At 32.6% G+C, this 25,009-nt stretch overlaps 2 protein-coding genes across 7 annotated transcripts in view; one reads left to right on the forward strand and one right to left on the reverse strand.

Annotated features, from left to right (window-relative positions):
• LOC105218490 (optomotor-blind protein) overlaps nt 1-25,009 on the forward strand; it is a 243,750-nt gene that overhangs the window by 215,917 nt on the left and 2,824 nt on the right. For all 4 annotated transcript variants that reach the window (XM_054232391.1, XM_054232394.1, XM_054232393.1 and 1 more), the window contains 3 exons: nt 10,011-10,157; nt 11,696-11,772; nt 24,683-24,939. In XM_054232391.1, coding sequence (XP_054088366.1) covers nt 10,011-10,157; nt 11,696-11,772; nt 24,683-24,939 — 481 coding nt within the window. The remainder of the gene's footprint in view (nt 1-10,010; nt 10,158-11,695; nt 11,773-24,682; nt 24,940-25,009) is intronic.
• Nucleotides 1-25,009, reverse strand: part of LOC128922326 (uncharacterized) — a 323,101-nt gene that overhangs the window by 134,433 nt on the left and 163,659 nt on the right. For all 3 annotated transcript variants that reach the window (XR_008471557.1, XM_054232397.1, XM_054232396.1), the window contains exon 3: nt 848-1,126. Coding sequence is in view for 2 of the 3 variants with exons in the window: in XM_054232397.1 (XP_054088372.1) it covers nt 848-1,126 (279 nt within the window). In the remaining variant the exon portion in view is untranslated. The remainder of the gene's footprint in view (nt 1-847; nt 1,127-25,009) is intronic.

Here is a 25,009-nt window from a genome sequence, read left to right on the forward strand (position 1 = left end):
TTCGCTTAGATTTATTGCAAAACATGTAAATAAATTGTTTTCGTAAAAAAATTATTTTGCACCTTTCATAACTAGTTTCTAACTAGTTATTTGCAAGTAGTATACACTTTTTGAGCTCTTAAGCAGAAATTAAAGACAACAGTGTTGCACTTTAGCTCCACTGCAGTTGTTAATAAGCTACTAACTTCGAAAAAACTGTTTAAAAAATTAAGTTTTTTCGTCCAACAACACACACTAATCAAGCTCTCTCAAGCATCAGACTCGTTAAAGACCACCAGCCTACTTAAGTAGCTCCGAAAGATAACATAATACTAAGCACTCTTGTAAGTTTTTACCCCATCATTAACTGCCTGCTGCATTTTAGACCACCCAAGCGAACACCGCCTTGCTAAACGCGCTCCTCGCAACGCAACCACCAGTGCCGCTGCTGATGGTGTTGTCGACGCATTTATTGTTTTAATACCTTAATACAAAGAAATAATATATGCCAATAAATTTGAGCTGGACTTATAGTTGACTACAAGGGTATACATGTGTGTAGTATGTGGCACACACTCAATTTAGTCACACAGGCAGCCGCTGTGTGTGACGCGACGGACATATAAAATATTGATTTGATTCGTTAATAGCTGTATCTGAGAGCGCGCTGAGCCGCGCTTGGGAAAGGTTGTCTCTGCTTTGCTTTTTTAATTGCTTCATGCCTATGATATGCAACGAATCGAATGAGACAACACAGGCGACAAGCGCGCAAATGCACATAATTATATGGTATATATGTTAGCAGTGTATATATATTTTTTTCATGTTTTTTTTTTTATTTTTTAAATCTATATATGCATGCACTTACCTGTAATATCGGCGACTAAGTAGGTAGTCCGCGCATAAATATGAGATTTGGCGGCGGCAAGAACGCGCGCCGTTGTTGCTGTTGCTTATGACTTGTAATGTTATTGTTGTTATATATGACATATATTTTTGTTGTTGTTGCAATATATATTGAGCGCTTGTTGTTGTTGTAAGACCGCACAGCATGCGCGCGACAAGTTTACAGCACAACGCGCTTTCCGCGCGCACTGCAAGCCACGGCGCGTTGCAGCGCGCAACAATAACGCGTTGCAATCGATGCCTAAAATGAAAAAATAACAACAAAAACAATGAATAAATAACAACAAAATTCAATATAATCAAAAACACTTTTATATTTTGCAGGCGCATTGTTGCGCGCCGTTTTTAATTACCATAATTTTTTCAGCGCGCCAAGATGAAGGCGGCGCGAAGGCGCAAAAAAATATATTCATAAAAAAGTATACAAAAACAATATATAAATACAAAAAAATACAAAATATTACAAAAACACAGCAACAACAACCAAATATACCACAACATTTTAGTCACAAGTTTTGTCGCACATAAAACGCGCGGTGCCGCGCCGCATCGCGCTCATGCCGCGTCGTCATACAAACATTTTTATCGTTTAAAAGCAACAACAAAAACAACAATATAGCAAAAATTACAACAACTTATCGATACAAGAAATTTATAGCCTCGCCTAGTCAAGTCCAACGCGCGCTGTCAGCCAACCACACAGTCGCCGTCGCTATAGGTTGCCTCATTGCATACATTCACCATGCCGCTCATGACGCGCATCAACGTCACCACCCATTCACTTTTGGTTTTATGCATTCCTTTTTCTATTTCTTGCACTCACAAGTGGCAGAAATCGAGTGGAGGACGTTGTAGCTAGCCAGTTGTGATCACTTTATTCGTCGTGGCGGCGAGTCACGTCACGCCATGCCCCACACAGCCGCACAGCCACAAGGTGGTGCAAGCAAACGCCATTGCATTGCAAATAGTGCAAAAACAAATAGTAATAAATGTACAAAAAAAGAGAGAAGGAAGAAAGCCTCCATAGCAGGGACCCCACACGCGCTTGCCAATACACGACGCTGCTTAGGCCACACCGGGCGTCTTGAGACATGTGAACGTCCCACGGCTTGTTGGCGCACTAGTGCTGGCTGACTGGTTGGTTGTTTGGCTGACTAGTACTTTTGCTATTTTTATTGTTGTTGTTGTTTTTGGTTGTTGTTGTTAACTTGTGTTGATCGCTTGCGGCTCATTGCTATTTTTTAGCTTATTGGCACGCCATTGTTACAACGCGTCGGCAGCGTCATGATACCGCGCGAAAGCCGTCGCCACGCCATTATTAACTGCAGCGCAGTGTTGCATTTAATGTCTTTGGCAGCTGGGATTCCTTTTTTTATTGGATTTGCATTGTAAAAAAGTCAAGGTAGTGAAACTCGCTGTTGGTTCTTAGTGCGCGCCATTTTGTTGCTCATATAATTGAATGTTGGACTTTCAAAGCTTCTTTGGGAAACTAGTCTTCTAAAAATTTACTTCAAATTCTTACGAAGTTTCTTCGATAAGAACTTATGTAGATGGGACAGAGTCTTCAGTAATCTTTCTATTATTTCCTTTCTGCCTAAATTGGGATCTATTTATATGCAAATTATCCCGACTCTTTCTTCTTCGATTATTTAAAATATTATTTAATTTAACTTAATTTAATTTAATTTAATTTAATTTAATTTAATTTAATTTAATTTAATTTAATTCAATTTAATTTTATTTAATTTAATTTAATTTAATTTAATTTAATTTAATTTAATTTTATTTTATTTAATTTAGTTTAATTTTAATTTAATTTTTTTTAATTTAATTTAAATTAATTTAATTTATTTTATTTTATTTAATTTTATTTAATTTTATTTAATTTTATTTAATTTTATTTAATTTTATTTTATTTTATTTTATTTTATTTAATTAAATTTTATTTTATTTAATTTAATTTTATTTTATTTTATTTTATTTTATTTTATTTTATTTTATTTTATTTTATTTTATTTTATTTAATTTAATTTTATTTAATTCAATTTAATTTAATAACAATTTTTAATTTATTTTTTTAAATTAATTCCTTTGCAAAAGCTTTACTTGTTTATTATTCTCTCCCTAACCTACTACCTCAACAATAACAACAAAAACTAATATTAAATTGTTCTCATTAATTCTGCAACAATGCCAAACCATTTTTTATTGCTTGTAATTTTTATCAGTCACTTAATCGCACATTCATTAAGATCTACACGAAGTTTAGGGAGTTGTAGCGAGGATGCCACCACCACCGCCGCCACGGCTGCTGCAAGGCTTTGGAGGCGTTTTAAATTAAAAAATAAAATAAGAAGCCAACAACAAAAAAAGAAAGAAAGTAAAATCAAGAAATACATGTGAGCAAGCAGCAAATGGTGTTTGGGTGACAGGAAAAAAAAAATTAAATAAAAAAAATATTTTTAGAAAATTTTAATTTGAGAATTAAATATTCTGAAAAATTTTTTTTAATAAAAAAAGTGTTGAAAAAAAACAAAAAGTTTAATAAAAAAGTATTTTCAAATATTTTAATTAAAAAGATATTTTTAGAAAATTTTAATAAAAAAAATATTTTCAAAAATTTTTTTAATAAAAAAAAAAAGTTTTTTAAGTAAAAAAAAGGGTCGAAAAATTGTGTTTAATAAAAAAAAGTATTTTCAAATATTTTAATTAAAAAACAATATTTTTAGAAATCTTTACTAAAAAAAATATTTTAAAATTTTTTTCATACATATTTTCAAAAAAATTTAATAAAAAAATTTTAATTTTAATAAAAAATATGTTCAAAAATTTTGAAGTAAAAAATAATAATAAAAAATTATAATAAAAAAAAATATTTTTTTTGTGTTCGCCTGCTTACTAATTAACATTTCAACGGCAACAAGGCAAAATTAAAAAAAAAGAAAAAATAGTTAAATGGATCTTGTTGAGGATCTTTAAGAGCATCTCACATACACACACACCTCCTTGGGTCATCACTTCATTTGCACGCTTGCGCGTTAACGCTGCCGATGACATTATTTAGCGAAAGCGTTAAATTATCAAGGCGAGACAGGTTCGTGCGGTGCTTACGGCATGTGGACCGCCGTGTAGCTGAGATCAAACCGTGCGAAACCGGCATTCCTGTTGGCACTAAAGTGGCAGGACTACATATAGAGTACATATATATATGTGTTGCTGTGTATATGCGTGAGCGTGTGAATGCGGGCGGTCCAATAGGAAGATATATAAGTATAAAAGTGAACAATATTTAATAAATTTACGCTGGCAAAGGTGAGCCCATAGCTCTGAATCTATACAGACCTACAAATATATATTTATATATATATATATGTATATTGCCCGTGTGGCTGCCTTCGCAGCGCAGCTTCAATTGAGTTAACTCGCACGCATATAAGCTGTGGCGACGGCTAATTATGGGATTACGTGTTCATTGGTCATTTTTTTCCAATGAAATGTGGCAGCAATTAACAAACATATATACAGACAAACACAGATATACCCAAAAAAAGGTGCGTAAACTGTAGAAAGAGACTAAAAAACCCAAAAAATATATATACATATATGAAATGGATAAACGAAACAACCAAATAATTGATAGTCCTCTAATTTTTGTTTTGCTTAATCTTTTTCATATATATTTTTCGTCATTATTTTTTTCAAAATTTTTTTTTTAAGTTTCTTTTTTTTAAATTTTTTTATTTTTTTTTTGTATCACAAGTGATGAATAGTTTAGCATTTAACGGTAGTAGATGAGAGTTGTGGGCCGAAAAAGACAACATTTTTCAAGAATAAATATAAAAAACCGAAAAATACACATATTAGTGCATATTAGCCAAGACACAGTGGCACAATGTTGATGAAAATGTGCACAAAGTATATTTTTTTTTATTAAAATTTATCAAAGGAGCCTAGGAATTCTAAAAATATTCTAATTAAATATAATATAATTCAAAAATATAATATTCAATAAATATAAATAAAAAAATGTTGGCACAGTGGGACAATGTTGAAGAAAAAGTATACAAAAATATTTTTTAAATTAAAATTAAGGAAATAGACGTGAGAAAAACTTAAAAAAAGGAGAAAGGCACAGTAGTGCAGTATGCTTTTCTGATTTGTTAAGCTTTTAAGCGACTTGACAGCTTTTTGGAGCTTTTCAAAGCTTCTTTCAATGAAGTAAATTTCAATAATTTCACTACATTCGGCTTATGAATTAATAAGATAAATTGCGGTCATCAGTTAAAATATATCCTTCCACAAAGCTTTTCGAAAAGCTTAAAGCTTTCTTTAAAGAACATAAATCTCATTACAGTTTGTGCCTATACCTAATAATATAAGGGATAGAACTAGTAAGATCAAAAGTTCGGTGTTTGTGAACTTTTATGAAATGAAAGCTCAAAAAGCTCTTTGGATATCAAGTGGTACACATTCATCAATGCCTCAAGTATTATTTGTTTATAATTACTTCTAAAAATCATAAAAAATTTAAGAAATCTTTAATAGTATTCAGTTAAGATTTGCAGAAGCTTAATAAAAGCTTTCAAGCTTTCAAAAAGCTGTTGTGCAAGCTATTTGTTAAACAGGAAAGTATATATTTATGTTTAACGGGCATCTAAGGCTATATAATTCCGCTTCATTTTTCCAACTTCTTTCCTGTACCTTTTCTCTCACACTCAACATTTTTCTTTTTCTTTTCTTCCAATACCAAACAGTCTTATGACCGCACCTCGCTTCCTGAGCTGCATACATACAAATATTGATATTTATTAGCCTGAGAACCGACAGCAAATCGACGATGGTGCGCGCCTCCTTAGAGTATACAGTACGTCAGGATAATTGCCGGTTAGTGCTGTGCGCTGCGCGCGATTTCGTTGATGATTTGTTGGCGCCAGGCGTGCCACACAAACACAGTAACACTCAAACGGATTTCGAGTGCTTGTTTGCTTTACCAACTACTTACTACCGATTGCTCACTAGTTAAATTCAATGTTTTTGTTGTTGTTGTTGTATATTTGTTTATACAAGATGCTGATGAGTCGCGTCTCTGAATACACAACCATTCCTAGCATCCTCAGTGTGTTTGTTGCATGCTTAACCGTATGTCTTGTATGCTTGTCCGTTCGTCCGTCCAGTTAGCTCGGTTCGTGTATGATTAACAAGCGTGTTGAGTGTTGGGCGGTCCCGATGACGATGACGACGGCGACGTCGCCGCTGTGATGATGATGATGAGGATGCTGGCGTCGATGGTGGCGCTGGTCTTGTTATTGTAGTTATTGTTGTTGTTGTTGTCCCGTCCGTTGTTGTTGATTCTAATTTGCCTGGTGATTTATTGAAATCAAATGCCAAACAAGGCGCCAACAACCAAAAATGCTTACAGACAGCCTCAAACGGAGCGTTGATGTAGCAACAACTACCACAACCACTACAACAAAAACAACAAGCAATATAAGCATATTTGTAGAACGCGACACGTCTTACCAAAAACGGTGCGGCGGTCCAGTCGTACACGATTTGTTTATGTACACACAAACAAAAAGAGTGTAAAAAAATGCTTTTGCAAATTAAGACAAATCGATCAGACCGATGATTAACCTTTGCTGTTAAAGCTCACTGCTGCTGCTGCTTGTTATTTGTGCATTTGTTTTGGCTGTAGCGCCCTCCCTTTTTTGGGCAATGTTCAGTGCTTACGCTCGACTAATTTTCGATTTGCGTTTTCTGAGTTGCCTTTTGGGTTTAGGTGAGTCACTATGTTGGGTTTAGTTGGAGCACGAACTTTAATAATGCTAGTGGAGCTTTTAAGCCTTTTAAGATCAGCGAAAATATTATAGTAATACAAGAACTATAATATACGATACAACAACGATAATATTTTGATCACTTAGTTACAGTACGAGCTTTCAGATTGCTTTTAGAGCTTTAAAGCTCTGAAGCCGAGTAAAATTATTACAATAACTTGTAGGTACTGGAGTATGACTCACTACGGCGATTTAGTTACAGGCTAAACTTTTAGAATGCTTGTAGAGCTTTAAAGCTCTGAAGCCGAATTGAAGTATTACAACAAATTATGGGTACTATAGTGTTTTGAATCACTAAGTTAGTCAAATTATAATCAATGTTTTTTTATATTGATTGTAGAGCTTTAAAGCTCTCAAGACCAGACTTTATACAAACAACACCCTACAATTTATTGAATAATCAATGAAAGCTTAGTCTTCAAACGCAAAACAAATTTTTGAGTATTGTCTGTTGAAAGCTTTTCCCGCAAAAAGCTTTGATACTAACTTCTATTATATTTTCAACATTTTTATGAAAAATAATGAGGCATGAATGACTAAAACCTCTTTAAAACTACTAAAACTGCCTGCAAGCACTTTAAAAATTCAGCAAAACTCGCTAAAGCTTATGAGCTTTTATGAGCTTTCTAAGCTTTAGAGCTTTGTAAAATATGTTCGTATAATTCTTTAAAAATAATAACGTGAATATTTTAAAACACTTCAATTCTGCTAAAATTGTCGCAAAACTATTCATAAAGCTTACGAAAGCTCGCAAAAGCTTATAGAAGCTTTAGAGCTTCGTAAAATATATGAGAAAAATACATTTTTTACATTTTAGAGAATATAAAATAGTTAAGAGTATGAAACAACACACCACAAGCTTTAAGCTTTAAAGCTTTTAAACCTTTTAAAGCTTTTTAAGTGTCTAAAAACATGTTTTTTTTTAATTAATGGACACTGGAGATATTTATATTAGTTTTTATTTTATGTCGAGCTTGAAAGCTTTCATTTGATGAAAGCTCTATAGGCATGAAAGTTGCCTGAGCTATTTAAGTGTAACATTTCGTTTATTTTGACGAAAATTTTGTGATGACGTACTAAATCAAGCTACTGTGCAAGCCATTTAGCTTTGAATTTCATTATTTATTTGCATTTAATTCATTGGTTGTCAAGTGTTGTTATTATTATTGCGCGTTCTGAACATTTATAACAAACATTTTTATTACTTTACTTAAACTTGTCGTTTTCATTGTTGTAGAACAACTAAGTTATGCATTTTTGCCATTTGTGCGCATAAATATTTCTTTATTTCATCATTTAAATGACAATTATTTGCCTTTATTACTTCGACTGAACGAATGTCAATGTGCAACAAGTTTTTTTTATTTTTAGACTTGTACTTGTTATTGTTGCTGTTGTTAACATTATTATTGCATTAATTACACCACAACTAGCTGGAATAATATACAATCGAACAGCAATAACGCCGTAATAAAATTAAACAACTGTTATTGAAATGAAATTGAAATGTTTTTGCCAGTGACGGTGTTGCCATATTTGTCGATTTTTATATAAAAAGATATAAAGTTGAAGTAACCAATGAGTGAGCATATGTGCTTAATTATATTGTCTAACTTAGAAAAAATGCCAATTCAATTTTTATTGCTTTATCTTTTAAAAGGTAAAAATGCTAAAGTTGTGTAATTAAAAATTGAAAGAGACAACAAAAATGTGGCAATAAACATTGAGAAAATGTTGATTGGTGACAGCAAAGAGTATTGTATAGGTGATTGTAGTATTTATGCAATATTAAGTGAGTTTAAAATGCATAAATATGGCGGTTGAGAGTGAATGAAAGAGTGAATGAGAGCAAGAGAGTGGCGGAAAATATAGAGTGAGAGCATGAGAGAGAGCTTTTAGAGCCAAATAAATAGATGTACAACCGTTTATTAGATTAATATCATCAAAATAGTGAAATTTGAAGAGTGGCGAAACGAACAAGGAACTGGTATAAATTGGTATAAACAATTAGAGCTAAATTAAAGAGCGCTAAGCCACTTTAAACTCATATATATACTAATTGCATTTAGTTTCTCACATTTTTGAGAGTGACGAAAAGAACAAGCAACTGGTATAAATTGGTATAAACAATAAGAGTTCAAAAAGAAAGCACTAAGCCGCTTTAGTCATATATACATTAGTGCCATTTGATTCCTCACCTTTTTGAGAGTGGCGAAACGAACAAGGAACTGGTATAAATTCGTATAAACAGTTAGAGCTAAATTAAAGAGCGCTAACAACTTTAAACTCATATATACACTAATTGCATTTAGTTTCTCACATTTTGGAGTGTGGCGAAACGAACAAAGAACTGGTATAAATTGGTATAAACTATATATATACTAAAGTGAAGCCATTTATCACTTTATCGATGTAACCACAAACTAATTTCCACTAATAATAGTTTAGCAAATCGAACAAGCAACTGGTATAAAACCAAAAAAAACTGGTATAAAACATAAAAGTAACATATCAAGCGACTAAAGCACGTTGAAGCTTTAGTTAGTCTGGTATAAAAACTGGTATAAAAATTCTAAAGTGGTATAAAATTTTTGAACTGGTATAAAAGTTTTAAACTTGTATAAAAACTGATATACATTTTTTAAACTGGAATAAAGTTTAGATACTGGCTTAATCTAACAACTAATCATATAAACGGTAGCTGATTGATTTTGGCACTCAGTTGTTAAATATTACAACAAGAAAAATCTAATATTTGCGCGTTCACATGCAAAAGTCTTGCTAAGCAAATCTACAATTGCATGCAACACCAAATGTGGCATGTTTGCGTTCAACCGCAACTCGTATGCTTATGCTGAAACTCGTTCGAAATATCACATACTAAATACATGTGGACACATGCGATTACTTATCGGAATGCCAGTGAGTGCAGAATGTATACATTTTTGGCGTTCTTTTAACCGCCTAACGGTTATAAATAATTGGCAAATTGATTGCTGCTGTCAATTGGTATTAGTTGGGATATATTTTATTTGGCTCATGGGAAGGAATCAAATGGGCAGAAAACATAGAGAGAGTAAAAGTAAAAGGAGATTTTTCAAAAACTTCATTAATTTGAATTTTGAGTTTTTTTAATTATTAAAAAATTGGAAAAAAATATCCCTACTCCCATTTTTAATTTTTTTTATACCCCCATTCACTTGCAATTTGTTTCTACAAAAAAATATTATATTTTTCAAATTACTTTCCCTTACTAATTTTACATATCTTCTCTCTACTTCTTTACAGACGATACTCAATTCAATGCATAAATACCAGCCACGTTTCCATTTGGTGCGAGCCAATGATATACTCAAGCTGCCGTATTCAACATTTCGAACGTATGTTTTCAAGGAGACGGAATTTATAGCCGTTACAGCATATCAAAATGAGAAGGTAAGGAGCAAAATTTTTTAAAAATCATTCATGATAAAGCAAAAAAAATTAAAAAGAAAAGAAAAAAAACAGAAAAAATATATAACATAAGAAAATATAAAAAAAACTATAGAAATTTAACTTAACTTGACATAGGAAAACTTAACTTAACATAAGGAAACTTAACATAAATTAATTTAACTTAGCATAACAAAAGAAGTAAAAATGGTTAATATGCAAGATAAACGGGAAATTTAGCAGAAAACTATACATGACATAAGAAAACTTAGCTTAACTTAGTGAAACTTAACCTAATGTAATATAAAGAAACTTAACTTAGCATAACAAAAGTAGCAGAAATGGTCAATTATGACAGATAAAAGAGAAAATTAGCAGAAAAGCACATAACATAAAAAACTTAACTTAACATAGTGAAACTTAACGTAGTGAAGCTTAACTTAGCATAACAAAAGTAGCAGAAATGGTTAATTATGCCAGATAAGAGAGAAAAACATCAAAAAAATTCATAACATAAGAAAACTTAACTTAAATGAGTGAAACTTAACTATAGGTTAGAGAAATTTAACTTAGACGTTAGACGTTAACGTTAGAGAAATTTAACTTAGCATAACAAAAGTAGCAGAAATGGTCAATTATGACAGAGGAAAGTGAAAATTAGCAAAAAAGCACATAACATAAAAAACTTAACTTAACAAAGGGAATCTTAACGTAAAGAAACTTAAATTAGCATATAAAAGGAGCAGAAATGGTTAATTATGCAATATGAAAAAGAAAATAGGCAGAAAAAATGCAAAACATAAGAAAACTTAACTTAACATAAGGAAACTTAACTGAACTTAACGTAAAGAAACTTAATTTAACATAACAAAAGAACAGAAATGCTTAATTATGCAAGATAACTGTGAAAACTAGCATAAAATAAATACATAAAATGAAAAAACTTAACTTAACATAGAGAAATGTAACTTATTGTAAAGAAACTTAACTTAGAATAACAAAAAAAGCAAAAATGATTAATTATGCACGAGTCAATAAACTATCCACTGAAAAATATACATAACATAAGAAAACTTAACTTGGCATTACGTAGGAAAAGTTAACATAACTTAAGGAAACTTAATTTAGCATAACATAACTTATAGCATAAGAAAACATATAAATAAAAATATATTACATAACATGGACATAGCACAGCATTACATATTACGTAACATAATATAGCATAACTTAACATAACGTAACTTAACATAAGAGGGCATAATATAATTACATGGACATAGCACAGCATTACTAATTACGTAACATAATATAGCATAACTTAACATAAGAGGGCATAATATAATTAGAGCATAAGAAAAACAATGATCAAAGATAAAATACAACAGAACATGGCATAGCACATAACGTAACATAACTTAGCATAACTTAACTTAACGTAATATAAAAAAAAAATTATTTTCTCTTTTTTCATTGAATTATATTTATATATAAAGATATTTATCAAACCCTAATAATCGAACTCTCTCTCTTCTTCACAGATTACTCAATTAAAAATCGATAACAATCCCTTTGCGAAGGGCTTTCGTGATACCGGCGCTGGCAAGCGGGAAAAGAAGTAAGTATCACTAAAGTTTTCTCTACAACAAATAAATATTATTTAAGTAAAAGTTAGTCCAAAATTGAGTTGTCAGCAACGAACCTAACATATGACGAAATTTCTTTGAAACTACGCCTCTTACTCAGGCGACCGCTATCAACCGCTCAACCATACGAATTGACTTTTCCATTAAATGCGCTGTCAAAGCAATGACATTGCAAGTTTGACTACGACGCTGCTCGTGTCAGTGGCGAAATGACAAGCGCGCTTCGTGCAACGTTCGACGCTTCATTCCGCTACTAAGTACCGTTATGGTGGAGACGTACCAGTTTAATAGTGTTTTCAAAGTACTGCCGTTGCAATTTGGGTATGAAATCGTATGACAACAACAGTCACGATGATTGCTCATTTACGCCAAACACGCCAAGTCAAGCCAAGTAGTGTGTCGTCTTCGGCTGGCCGCGTCACACGCTGTGTGCCACTGTGTAAATGATACATCCACGCCGATTTCTTAATACCCTCCATTGATGATATTTATGTGAATTTATGTGAAAGTGGGCGTCAACTTTTGGCCAACACGGCGAGTTTGACTGGCTGACTGCTGTCGGCTGTGGCGGTTTTTCGTTTTTTTCTTATTGTATTTGTAACGGTAGTCTCGTTGTCTGTCGCTGCTTGACAACCTGGCACGCGAAATCTGTGTTTGAGCTTTAAGGCGTTACCAATGTTTATTGAGTTGTCATTTTTGTGTATTGCGTTGAAACTGAAAATCATGACAGTTGACAGCTGATGGCACGCCCACCATGATGACAGTGGTGAGAGTGGACAGAAATGGTGGGTTGGAGAGAGAGAAAGGTACAGAAAAAATATTTAAAGTACGACGAAAACATCTTTCATTGTTAGGCATGCAAATTTAGACATGTGAAATGGCTGAGAATGGAACGGAACGAAACGGAATCGAAGTGATTGAAAATTATTTTAATTGAACATTTTTTAACGATATAGACAAGTTTTATAGGTAAATTTCTTGGGGATGGTTGGGAATGGAACACAAAGAAACGAAATGGGCGCGTTTGAGAACCATTGGAATAAAACGAATAAAAGATTTTAAGGATAAATCGTTTGCAATGGTAGTGAGTCGAACGAAGTAAAACGTAATGAGTGAGAAGGAAACATGAAAATTAAGTCAGAACTTGAAATGAAGTCAATGAAATTGAACGGAATAGGTGAAAAATGTTTAACACTACATCAAATGAAAATGAAATTGAAACATAAAGACTTAGGAATGAAATGGAATTGAACGAAATAAAAAAGAAGGCACAAAAATCCTAAGAATTAATGGCAATACAAGATTTGTTTGAAAAAAAAAAATAAACGTTTTTGAGGGATTTCATTCATTCATTACTGGAAAGGCTGTAATTCTCAACAGGTTTATAAAAATATTTTTTTTTTATATTATTTTTGTGGATAACTTTTTTTTGTCTAAGATTCTAATATATATTGTTTAGTTTCGTTCGAAAATCATAAAAATTCTAACAAAAGGCTTTTTATATTCCTTCCACCTCCTTCGATCAACCTCTCACTAACTTACTTCTCAATGGTCTACACATTACCCACATACTCAAATGCAGGACCACAGCAAATCCACCTAACTATGCGATTATCTGACTGCTCACTAATTCGCTGTGACTGAGTGATTGACTGAGTAGCGCACATCACTGATACACCAGTCAAATTCATAGCGTGACGACGGCCGCAATCGGCCAATAAGCAACCTCCTGTATCCTACAGGACTTCACAACTTAAGTTAGCTGTCATACATTTGACTGCTTCCGAGATTTTTTTCGGCCACAAATTACAACTGTCATTGTTGTTTTTCTGTATGAGTTGCTGACGCACCAACTGACCGCCCACCCGCACAAAAACTTGCTGACACACAGCCGCTGTTTCCGTCACTCGGGGCGCTTCCGTTCGTTTGGTCCACCCTGGAGTGGGTGGTACGGATGAGATGCTGGTGCAGACAAATTTCGCTACTTATATATATGTAGATATATAAGAGTTTGTGTCTGTGTGCGTGAAATCAAAAAGTCAAATTTGCAATTGTGCTTGTTTGTTGTGGCAGGAAATTAAAATCAATCAATCAACATGGATTTCCGCTTCCTGTCAGTGATACACTCTTACACATAGACAGTTACAGAGCATTCCTTAGTTGAGTGATTCGCTGGCTAAAGATTATAAGAAAGTAAAAAGCTGGTAGGAAAGTAAGCTGAAAATGTATTGTTGTTGTTATAAAATTGATTTTCGGGTCAGCGCAGCGTGCTTGAAGTGATTGATCTGAACTTTTTATATATACTTTACATTTGAAGAGGATTAGTGGGGTCAGTAGGCGATTATATTTGCTCGGAGTTTGCGATTTTTAAGAAATAATTGGAAATCGAATGGTCAAAAATTAAAAAAATTGGTTTTAACTATGGAATATTATAAAAAAAATTAATTAAAAATATTTTTTAATTATTTTAAATAAAAAATTTAAATTTACAAAACTTTTTTTTTTAAATTTCTAATATTTTTTTTTAAATTTCTAAATTTTGTAAATAAAAAAATTAAATTTACAAAATTTTTTTTTTAATTTTTCTAATTTTTTTTTTTAAATTTCTAAAATTCTTTTAAATATTTTCTTTAATTTTTTTTTATTTTTTAAAGTTTTTTCATATATCATTTAAATTTTTTAATTTTTGTTTTAATTTTTAAATTTATTTAAAACGTTTTTTCACATTTCATATAAATTTTTTAAATATTTTTTTCAATTAAATTTTTAACTTTTTCTTTATTTTCAAAATTTATATATTTTTAATTTCGTATAAGCAAAAATAAATTTCCACTTTTCTTCCTCAAATAATATTTTCCAACTCACTCCTGACCCAAAAACCCCTCACCACCATCTCCACCACAGAAACAGCTTGTAAGTGACTTGTATGTGTCAGCGCTTGACAAGTCTCAGTTGTCTGTTGTCAGCTGTCAGTGCGTGCGTGCGTGGCGCATCAAAGCGTGCGCTTGGCAAATTTCTACGTCACCAGAGACTACGATTCACCAGCAGACAATATTTAGCGCAACGCTCACCCTGACAAATCACGCGCTGCCACAGGCAATTTAGCTAGATTTGTGGCAATGATAGCGTCAACGCGACCACAAATCAAGCTTTTTGGGGTTGATAACAAAGAAAGAAGAAGACATCGAGTAGATAGGGAGGAAGGAAGCAAGCGCAAATAAACGCAACTCATCAGCTGATGGGTGAATGCCTAAAAGCAGCGCAATTGATATATCTAAAAAAATACTTCGCTGTCACTGCAGTAAATACACTCGTATATCGATGTCACCCAAAAACAAAAAAAAATAAAGAAAGAATTAAACATTAAAAACATTGTAGATCTTATCTTCTTAGTCATGCCAATCACTTTACCCCACCAAAATGGTCGGACAATGCGCTGAGTCACCCAAACCAAGTCGAAATTGTATGGAGAGTCGAGCCGCCTTTCAAGCGCTTGCGGCATATCCTTAATGAATATCCTGCATTAGTGCCACTAAGCGCTCGAAGGCTATTCACAAGCGTTTTTAAGTGTTTTTCTATTTGGCTATTGTTTCGTACGCTTCGTCACTCATCACTGTGTCGAGTGTGTCTTTCGCGACGGCGGTATCGGATTTCCGGTAATTTTTGATAGAGTAATCAATTGTGTCTGCTGCTGGGGAGGGGACGATGGATAGATATGCAGGGAGGATTTAGATTATCCCATAAACTCGAACTAATACAATTTTCAAAAACAAATAAATAAAAAATAAAACTAAAAGTAAATTTAAAAAATAAAAAATTAAAAAGTAAAAAATATAAAAATAAATAGAATAATTAAAAAGTATTGATAAAATTAAAATATTAAAAAAAATTAATAGAAATTAAAATAAATTCGAAAATTTTAGATTTGAAAATTAAAAAATAAATAAATAAGAATTAAAAATTAAAAAGAAATAATTCAGATTAAAAAAAAATAAAAATATATTAAAAAATTATATTAAAAATTTATAAAAAAATAATGTTAAAAAAATAAATTTTCCAAAATTAAAAAAAAAATAAAAATAAAAAAAAAAATATTAAAAAAATATAAAATTTCCCAAATAAAAAAACTAAAATTTTTGCACAAAATTAACATTGGAATATTATTTTCTAACAAACTTTTTTTCTAACTGTATTATTTTCTACACATACACCGTTATTCGTCATTCACCTAAGCACCCTATTGGCGCATCCGCATTGCCCTTCTTACAGAGAATGACATTTAGACACCTAACGACCGGCACTCATTTGTTCGCTGGCGCGAAATGACAACACAAATCCGCTTGTAAAACGCAGCTCAGACGCGCCTAACACAGACACACACATAGAAAGACATGCAAAGTTGCACATATAAAAATCGCAACTGCATGTTGCACGTGTTGCATGCAACTAATATGTTTCGCAAAGCTAACAAACAAAACCATAAAAAAACAACAAAAAGCAAATAACTGTATGCACACGAACGCAACAAACAACAAGCGCGGCTGTTGTCGACTAGCGTTGCCGGCTTATAGGCGTTGTGGCAACAAAGACAACTAAATGCATATAGCAACAGCATGACATTGACCGTTGTCGCTTATAGGCACTGTTATTATTTAGTTTTTACACACAGCTAGTCATCAAGAGCTTTATTTCATAAATTTTCACAACACCATGGCATACTTTTAGGATTATAAGCTCATATATTATAAAATCGCTGCGGGCGTTTATTTAAATGTGGCGGATGATGCTGCTGTGCGAGTCAACTGAGAGTATTACGCACACTATTAACAAAAATAACAGCAACAACAACTATAAAAACAAAAGCAATAAAATTTTATACAAAAAAAGTTAGAATTTTCGTGTGTCGAAAATTGAAATTTGCCAACCACAAATAGACCATAAATTTATTTGTGGCACACGAGCTACACATGTGTATATATAGCCAAATGGGTAATTGAAAAATTGCCGTAAAATATGCAAAACGTTTCCGTGGCGCATTTTTATTCGCACCCACGCCTTTAGGTATGCTAAGTTAATCGGTGAAAATGCTTTAGGGTTGCCGCACAGCGTTGAAGGGCGTAAATTGTGAATGTTTAGACTATTTTTGAATATATATTAAATGAGAATTTAAATAATTTTCGATACACTGGGAAAAATTAAAATAGAAAAAAATTTGAAAAATTAATACACAAAAATTTAATTGAAAAATTTATAATTTTCTTAATCTCAGAAATTAAAAAAAATATATATAAATAAATAAAAAATATGAATAATTAAAAAAAACTGAAATCCTTTTATAACGTAAATAAAAAATATTGTTTTTTGGAAAATTATGAAAAAATAATTTAAATTGTTTGAATATTCAATATTTTTAAATTTCAAACAAGCATTAAATATTTCTAGATATTTTTTATTATTTCCTATATAATTACATAGATTTTTGATATTTTTAAGGTTAAAAAAATTGTTTCAAAAAAAGTATTCAAAATTTAAAAGTTCAAAAAAGTACTGAAATTCTGCACAGTACAAAATTTTCTCTACTAAAATATTTTGCTTCACAAAAATTTCGAGAAAATAAAATATTTAATTTTCTAACATCCACTAAATCAACCGCAAAAATGCCCACAATCAAACACCGATAAATTAATGCACAACACGTTAGCGCAATTTTCACACAACACAACGTCACACAAACAGATGAGCGACCGAAATTTTTCAATTATCCCAACGCTTGTGTGCCACAAATTGCATGTGTGTGTGAGTTTAAGGCTCAGAGAAAAGCCGAAAATTGAAAAGCAACCGACACAAGGCAGTCAAAAAGCAAAAAACGAGCCATAATAAGCCAATTTTCTATTAGCCACAGCAGTTTTTTGCAGCGTTAAGGCCGTGCTGCATCTTAAACACAAGGCGTTGCATGCCACACTTGACTCAATTTTATTTTCTTTTTTGGGCCGCACTTTGTTTCCAATTTAGTGGCGCACACAAACACCTACAGCCGCCTAAAATTGCCAGTCGCACACATCAAAGGGCTTGTAATTTGGTTTGGTGCAATTTTCTAGCCTTCCAGCCGCTTTGTTGTTGTTGTTGCAGGCAGTTTACGCAATTGAAATTTGGCACGTTGGCGAAATTTTGTGCGATAATTTGAGAGTAAACGTCACACATGTTCGTTAAAATGCTGGGCTTGTGTGGGGAATGAGGGCGGGGAATAGAAAAAGTGTGCTTTGCTTAGCATGCTTTTAGGCGTTCTGGCGTATATTTGTGGAGTATTGCATATTTCTTGCAAGAAATGTAGTGTTTTATGGCGGAAGGTCAGTTATTTGGATAGCTGTAGATGTATCCTTTCGTTCTTGCAATCCACAGTGCCGTAGTCATAATATGTTTGTAGAGGGGTTCGATGACAGGTCGAGGAAATGTGTTGTGATAACTCTCGCAGCTGCAATAATATATTTAAAGATATTTTTGTGCAGAAAAAGAAAAAAAAGGAGATAAATTTCGACAGTTGGGGTATGGGGACCTCTTTGAGAGACCCAGATTTCTTATAAGTTACGACTTCTTGTACCACTAGCTTTCATACCAAAGTTCTTGTGGTCTATGTATACTTTATGCCAACTACTACATTCCAAAATCCTCTGTTTATTAGAAAACACATTCATTACAACCTCCTCTAACCCCCCGTTAACTCCCTGAATCCTTCATCTAGCGACCTGCCAACCTAATTTAATATGAAATCAATTTAAAGCCCATCAGTCACTTAGAAGCTCTACCATATCATACTCACACCACCCCCGCTAACACCAACGCACGAGCGCCCAACACACCCAACCCAGCCGACGGATCGTTGTGCGGCACATCCGTTTTACGTGCGACCCATATTAACCGTAACATGTCTGTTAGCATTTTTTTACTTTTATTTATTATACAGCTATGTGATTACCACACATTATCCAGTAGCTGGGCTGTGTAATTTACGAATTATCTAATAGGAAAACAAAAGAGGAAGGCTGAAAAAAAACGAAACGAAAAAGAACACATTCGTAGATTCTTGTGGTGTCCAACTATTAGACATATGTCTTCATTGTGGCTTTGAATGCGCGCAAATTGCTCTGTGTGTGGGCGGCATATTTACACTCTCTTTTTTTTGTTGTTATTATGTGTGGCATATATTTTCATTTAATGTTGTTGTTTTTTGTACTTTTTTATTGGTATTTTTGTTTTTGGTGTATTTTACTTGTGGTAATTTTTTTATTCATTTTGGGAAATTTCTTCGCCTTTTGTGAGGGTTGCGTTTAGTGGCTGTCTTAAGCGCTTTAAGCTGTTAGATTTTTGGCAAAGACTGGCATTATAACGGCCGTTTGGGAGTGTGTGCGCACAGCAATAGCCACAATTTGCGATTTTCAATTGTGCGAAATTTTCTTTAACCGTAAGCCGATTATAGCCTGTCGTTTGCCTTGTGATTAGCGATTATTGGCATTTTTATTGCTGTCAAGAAATTTTTGTTGGCTTCAGTTTTTTTATGTGATGGATTTTTGGTTAATACCGTTACATTTCATTAATTTTGCAACATAAAAATATTTTAAAAGTTCGTAGAAATATAAAATATTTTCGAGTACAACAAGAACAAAAATTGCTAAAAATAAATAAATAATAAATTTCTTAAAAAAAAATAAGAAATTAATTAAAAATAATTATTTCTTCGAACAAAAAAAAAACAAAAAAAAATATTTTTCACAAATTATAATAAATTTATGCTAAATTGTATTCACAAAATTCTTTTAAAAATAAAATTTTGGAAATTTTATTGATAAAAAATTTTCATAAAATGAATTGTGGAAATATTTTTTCCTGAATATATTGATATATATGTAGAATTTCAAAATAAAAATTTTTCTAAAAAAAATTTTTTTATAAAAATATAATTTTATAATGAATGAAAAACCAAGAATTTTAAGGTATTAAAAAAATTTAAAAAAAATTTTAAAAATTATTTTAAAAAATTATTAAAAAAATTAAAAAAAAAATTATAAAAATTGTTTTAAAAAATATTGAAAATTATTAAAAAGATTTAAAAAAATAAAGAAAATTATATAAAATATAATTTTATAGTGGAAGAAAACAAAGAATTTGGAATTATAAAATAAATAAAAAAAATATTTAAATAAAATTTAAAATGTAATTAAATAAAGAAAAAAAAATTTAAGAAATTGTTTTAATAAATGCTTAAAAAGTACAGCTCATTTCATAACGAATATTTTAAAACATTAAATGAAGAGAATTAAAAATATAAAAAAATATTTGAGGTTCAACAGAAATAAAAATATAAATATATTAAAATTAAATTTTTAATACAAAAAAAAATTTAGGTTTCGAAATTTAAAAAAATAACAATTAAAAAAATAACAAAAAAATGCTAAAATTTTTTATCAAAATTTTATTTTTACATTTTTTAAGTTTTTAAATTTTAGTTAATTTTTTTTTTATTTTGATTAAATATTTTTAAATAATTCTAAATTTTATATAAAACTAAAGCTTAAAATAAAAAATACAATTATGAAAAAATAGTGGAAATTTTATAATAAAAAAAAAAAATAATTAAATCATGAAAATTTAAATTTTTCAAAAATAAATTTTTCATAATGAAACTTTTCATTCACCACAAACTGAAATGCAAATATTGAAAACATATGCGCTTGTCTAAGAAAATTCACACACTACCCGAGCGGCGCCCCCTGTGTGTTGTTGGCATCACATTTAAATGATTGTTTGCCGTGCTTTTGTTTGCGCTGCACACCCTTTCGCCTATAATAGACCAACACTACTTTTGCAACATTTCAATTACCACGCTTTTTAAAATAAAAAAAAAAAATTTGAAGTTCGCGAAAAACGCTTTGCCGCGCAGCATGCCCGTAACATTTGCGCACAAACGCTGTTTTTTTGTTTTTCCTTATCGGCGAGCATACATTGTTGTTTATGCAGCCAATTTGCGAACGCGCTACTTGCCACACACACGCCCAACCGCTGTTTATCGCCCTCCTCTCTCTCTCTCTCTCTCTCTCCATACACTGCAATTCTTTTGTTGGCTTTAATCACACCGCTTCCCAGCATCGTCTCGGTATAGTAAATAGCTCGCGGGCGTCAGTTGAAATGCATTTTTATCGCTCGGTGGCTTTTCTTTTGTCCGCTGCCTTCTTCCCTACCTCGCACTGTTTACTCCTTTACTCCTTTGGCGCGTCGCTTTGCTTTGCGCGCGTCTTTATAGTTTGCCTCGCTTTGCTCGCTATTTTCCGGCTGATGCTGCATTTGTCGCCTGACAGTTGCGATTTCGCGCATACAAAGACACTCTTACACACACAAAGACACTCTTGAACACACATACAGTTACAAAGGTTTTCTGGCGCAACTGTAAGTGGCATTTTGCAACTTTCTCCACGCGGCAAGCGGAAATTTTAAATGCCACCAATTAGCGTTTCCTTAATTGCGTTGCAGGCGGCACTCTACTGAGTTTTTTTCGTGGTTTTCACGCTCTTTTCTGGTTTGTTTACTGAAGCCTTTAATTCATTTAATTATTTTTGTGTCATTTTTTTGCACAAAATAATTCATTTTGTTGCATTAAACTGCAGTGGAGTCAATCGAATGTGGCCGACTGACGTTAAATTGTACTCAGCGCCGAGCTATTGTCTGTCTAGAGTGCTCCGATTGTGTATTTTGTGACTAGTTTTCATAATATTTGTGGTTATAAAGTTTCTTAATACTAACTCAGTAAAAAATATGATAGATAGTGGCAGAAAAAGTTTTGAAAATCGGAAAAAATTCGAAGAATATTTCCTAAATAAATTTTTTAAATTTTTAGAAGTTAAAAAATTAACTAAAATATTTTTAGTATTAATAAAATAAAAAAGTAAATATAAAAAATACTCGAAAAAATAACAGAAAAATTACAAAAATTAATTCAAAATTAAAATTTAAAAATTAATTAAAATTTATTTTCTACTTAAAAAAAATATAAATATTTGAAACAATTAAATCACAAAATCTCTCCCTTTCAACTACTAAGCCACGCAATTATTTCAATTAATTATAAGCGAAAAACAATTAATATCACAAAAGTGAAGAACTTCAAATATTTAAAATCTCCACACATTCTAAGCGTTTTCCCCAACTGCCCAACACTGACTGACTTTTGTTACTCCACAACCCTTTCATTTGCAAACACTTCATTAACGCCGTTTCCTGGCATGATTTTAATGCCCTCATTCGCATACCGTCGACTGTAGACGACTTCCAAACCGCAAAGCCGCAACAAATTAACGCAAGCATTTTTCGAGCAATTATTTGTCACCCGTTGTTAGACGGTTAGAAATCTCAAATATTTTCATAAGTAATATGAGTGTGAGAATGGAAAAGAATTACACTCCGCTGAAGGGTTACGGCGTAGCAATGGCAACACTGCTAGCAATTTAAAGCAATAACAATAATATGCAACGCATTAACAGTAATATATGAGAGATACAACAACAACAAAATAATTTTTTTTGTTATTATTGTTGTAACTGTGTTTTTGCAGCCACCCTAAGCATGCTGCCTATCGAATTCGCAGCATTCCCTTCAGGATTTTCGGCACACTAATGAATTTGCACCAATTTCTGTATTATTTATCGCATGCGATATTTATTTATAAGTGCGTGTGTGCTTCTAATCGCCGCATGTTACTTCAAATTGCCCTTATTGTACGCATTTGTAACGTTTATCCTTGATTACTAATGTCCTTAATGCGTCTTATTTGCCTTATACATACAGCAAGCACGAAGCATAGCGTGCCTGAAGTGCTATTCAACGCAACAAAAACAAACGAAAACTGAAATCAAAGCCTTCTACAAAGCCTCCGCACGCATATTTGTCAAAGTATCGCACCCTTTGGAAAAATTTGTCATAACTAAGTATGAAAATATACACTAGCAATAAAGGGTTGCATACTTTTCACACAGTAGACACACTCAAATCAGAAATAACGAAATATATAAATATTATATATAGATAGCTACAAACATATACCTTCATAGAGACCAAAATCAGCCTTGCTTTCAAGCCGCATCCACTTTCATTTCATCTCAATCTAAACAATACACAAATAATGCCACCCACTTAAGTCCCATTGTACGCATACTTTTGTGACACACTGGTGTCAGTGACTTATAAGCTGCCAGCTTAAGTGTTTCCAGCAGCATTTTGATTGTGTTTTAGCCGATTATTTTTGATTTGTTGTAATGCCAGCTAATTACTGGGAGCAAGTACTCTTTGGGGCGATTATAGATGGTGTGGATTGTTTTGGGAAGTGCAGGTGTGAATGGTGTGGACCTAAATTTGTGGGAGGAGAATATCTACTCCAATTAGAAGGAACTTATGATACTAGCAGGTGAAAAGAGAGATTTAAAAACTATAGGAATAGTCTTTTTAGGAAACTTTCTCGTCTTTTCTCTCTATCGAACTTTCTGTATCTCTCTCCCTCTCTCTATTCATCCTTCCGAATCCCTCTCTCTATTTATATACCTTCCTATATCTCCCTATTTCTAACTATTGCTCTCAGTCTCTGATTTTTCCTATCTATCTCGCTCATTCTCTCTATCTAAATAAGAATCTCTTCTATGTAAGTCTATTTTTCTCTCTATCGTATCTGATTCCATCCATCTAACTGTTTGAGACTCTATTTTTAGTTTTCTAACTATTTATTTGAGCGTATCTTCTAAGTATCTCTCTCTCTATTTATATTTACATTTTCTCTCTGTCTATATATCTTTCGGAGTTTCTCTTTTTCCAACTATCTTTCTGAGTCTCTCTACCGCTCTATCTTTCTGATCTCTCCCTCTCCCTCTCATTCTCTATATTCCTGATCACTTTCTCTTTTTCGAAACTAATTTTCCGAGTCTCATTGCTTTAATATCCCAGAATGTTTCCCCTCTTTCCCTCTTTACCTATCTTTCTAAACCACTCTTTCTCTCTATCTGCCTTTCTACCTATATCTAAGTCTTTTTATTATATTGTGTCTTTCCAACCCTCCATCTTTCTAACTTTATCTAACTGTATCTCTATATCCACCTTTCTCTCTATATCTCTATCTAGTTTTCTATGTGACTAAATCTCGCCACCAATCTTTCTGTGTTACACTTTATCTATCTCTCTGTGCCCCTCTCTCTACATTTGAGGTACAGTGTCTCTATCGCTCTATATCTACGTATCTTTCTGTGTCTTTTGCTCTCTTAAAAGATTGGATTTTGTGTGTTTCTCTCTTGAGAGACAAAATATCATACTTCATAAAATATGTTTCCGACATTCCATAAGTTTCCGCTTTCTAAGCAGCAGATCTCCAGAGAAAGAGACCAAACACAATAAAGCCTATAAAGAAATTTCCTTTAAACTATCTGTTAGTGCACAAGTTCTATTAAGAATTTTCGAGATCTCTCTCTCTCTAAAACAAACATTTCAAAAGCCTCAAGAATATGTTATCACAAAACAGTTCTCAGAATTGTGTAATTCAAAAGGGATCAGTAAATAAGAATGCCCAGAACTCGAACTGGACCTTCTTCTAACTCGTTTCTTCACATCTGACTCGTTTTAAACGAAAACCACGATGCCGACGAGAAATATTCGATGCTCGAGCGGTTATCTTTTGAACAACAAATTTAGTCCATTAGTAAAGAGACACTACTTCAAGTATCCTAGGATCTTAAACTCTTATAACCGCTAGTTCTAAGTTTACCAAATCTTTTTTGACACTATAATTATATTTATACTTAACTAATCAACTTGTACTTGGATATTCTAATTAGTCTTTTGCCATTCTACCAACTGTTGTTACAGGCAAGCCCTCATGTCGAATCGCGGGTCCGATTCGGACAAACTCAATCCGACACATGTCAGCAGCTCACGTGCGCCACTGCATTTGGGACACACCGGTCGGCCACCGCATCACTTGCATCCACATGCGGCGTTACACGACAATCAGGGGGACGACGAGGATAAACTATTGGATGTGGTCGGACCGCCGCAGAGCCCACTATTGCCTTTGAGTCATTCGTTGCAACAGATGCATGCGCATCAGCAATCCGGTAGGTCTAAATAAAAGTTTATTACGTAGATATATGGAGAGAAGATAGCTTGATCCATATTTTGAGTTTG

This window comes from Zeugodacus cucurbitae, chromosome 5 (genome assembly GCF_028554725.1).
Source record: "Zeugodacus cucurbitae isolate PBARC_wt_2022May chromosome 5, idZeuCucr1.2, whole genome shotgun sequence".
In the NCBI taxonomy this organism is placed as follows: domain Eukaryota; kingdom Metazoa; phylum Arthropoda; class Insecta; order Diptera; family Tephritidae; genus Zeugodacus; species Zeugodacus cucurbitae.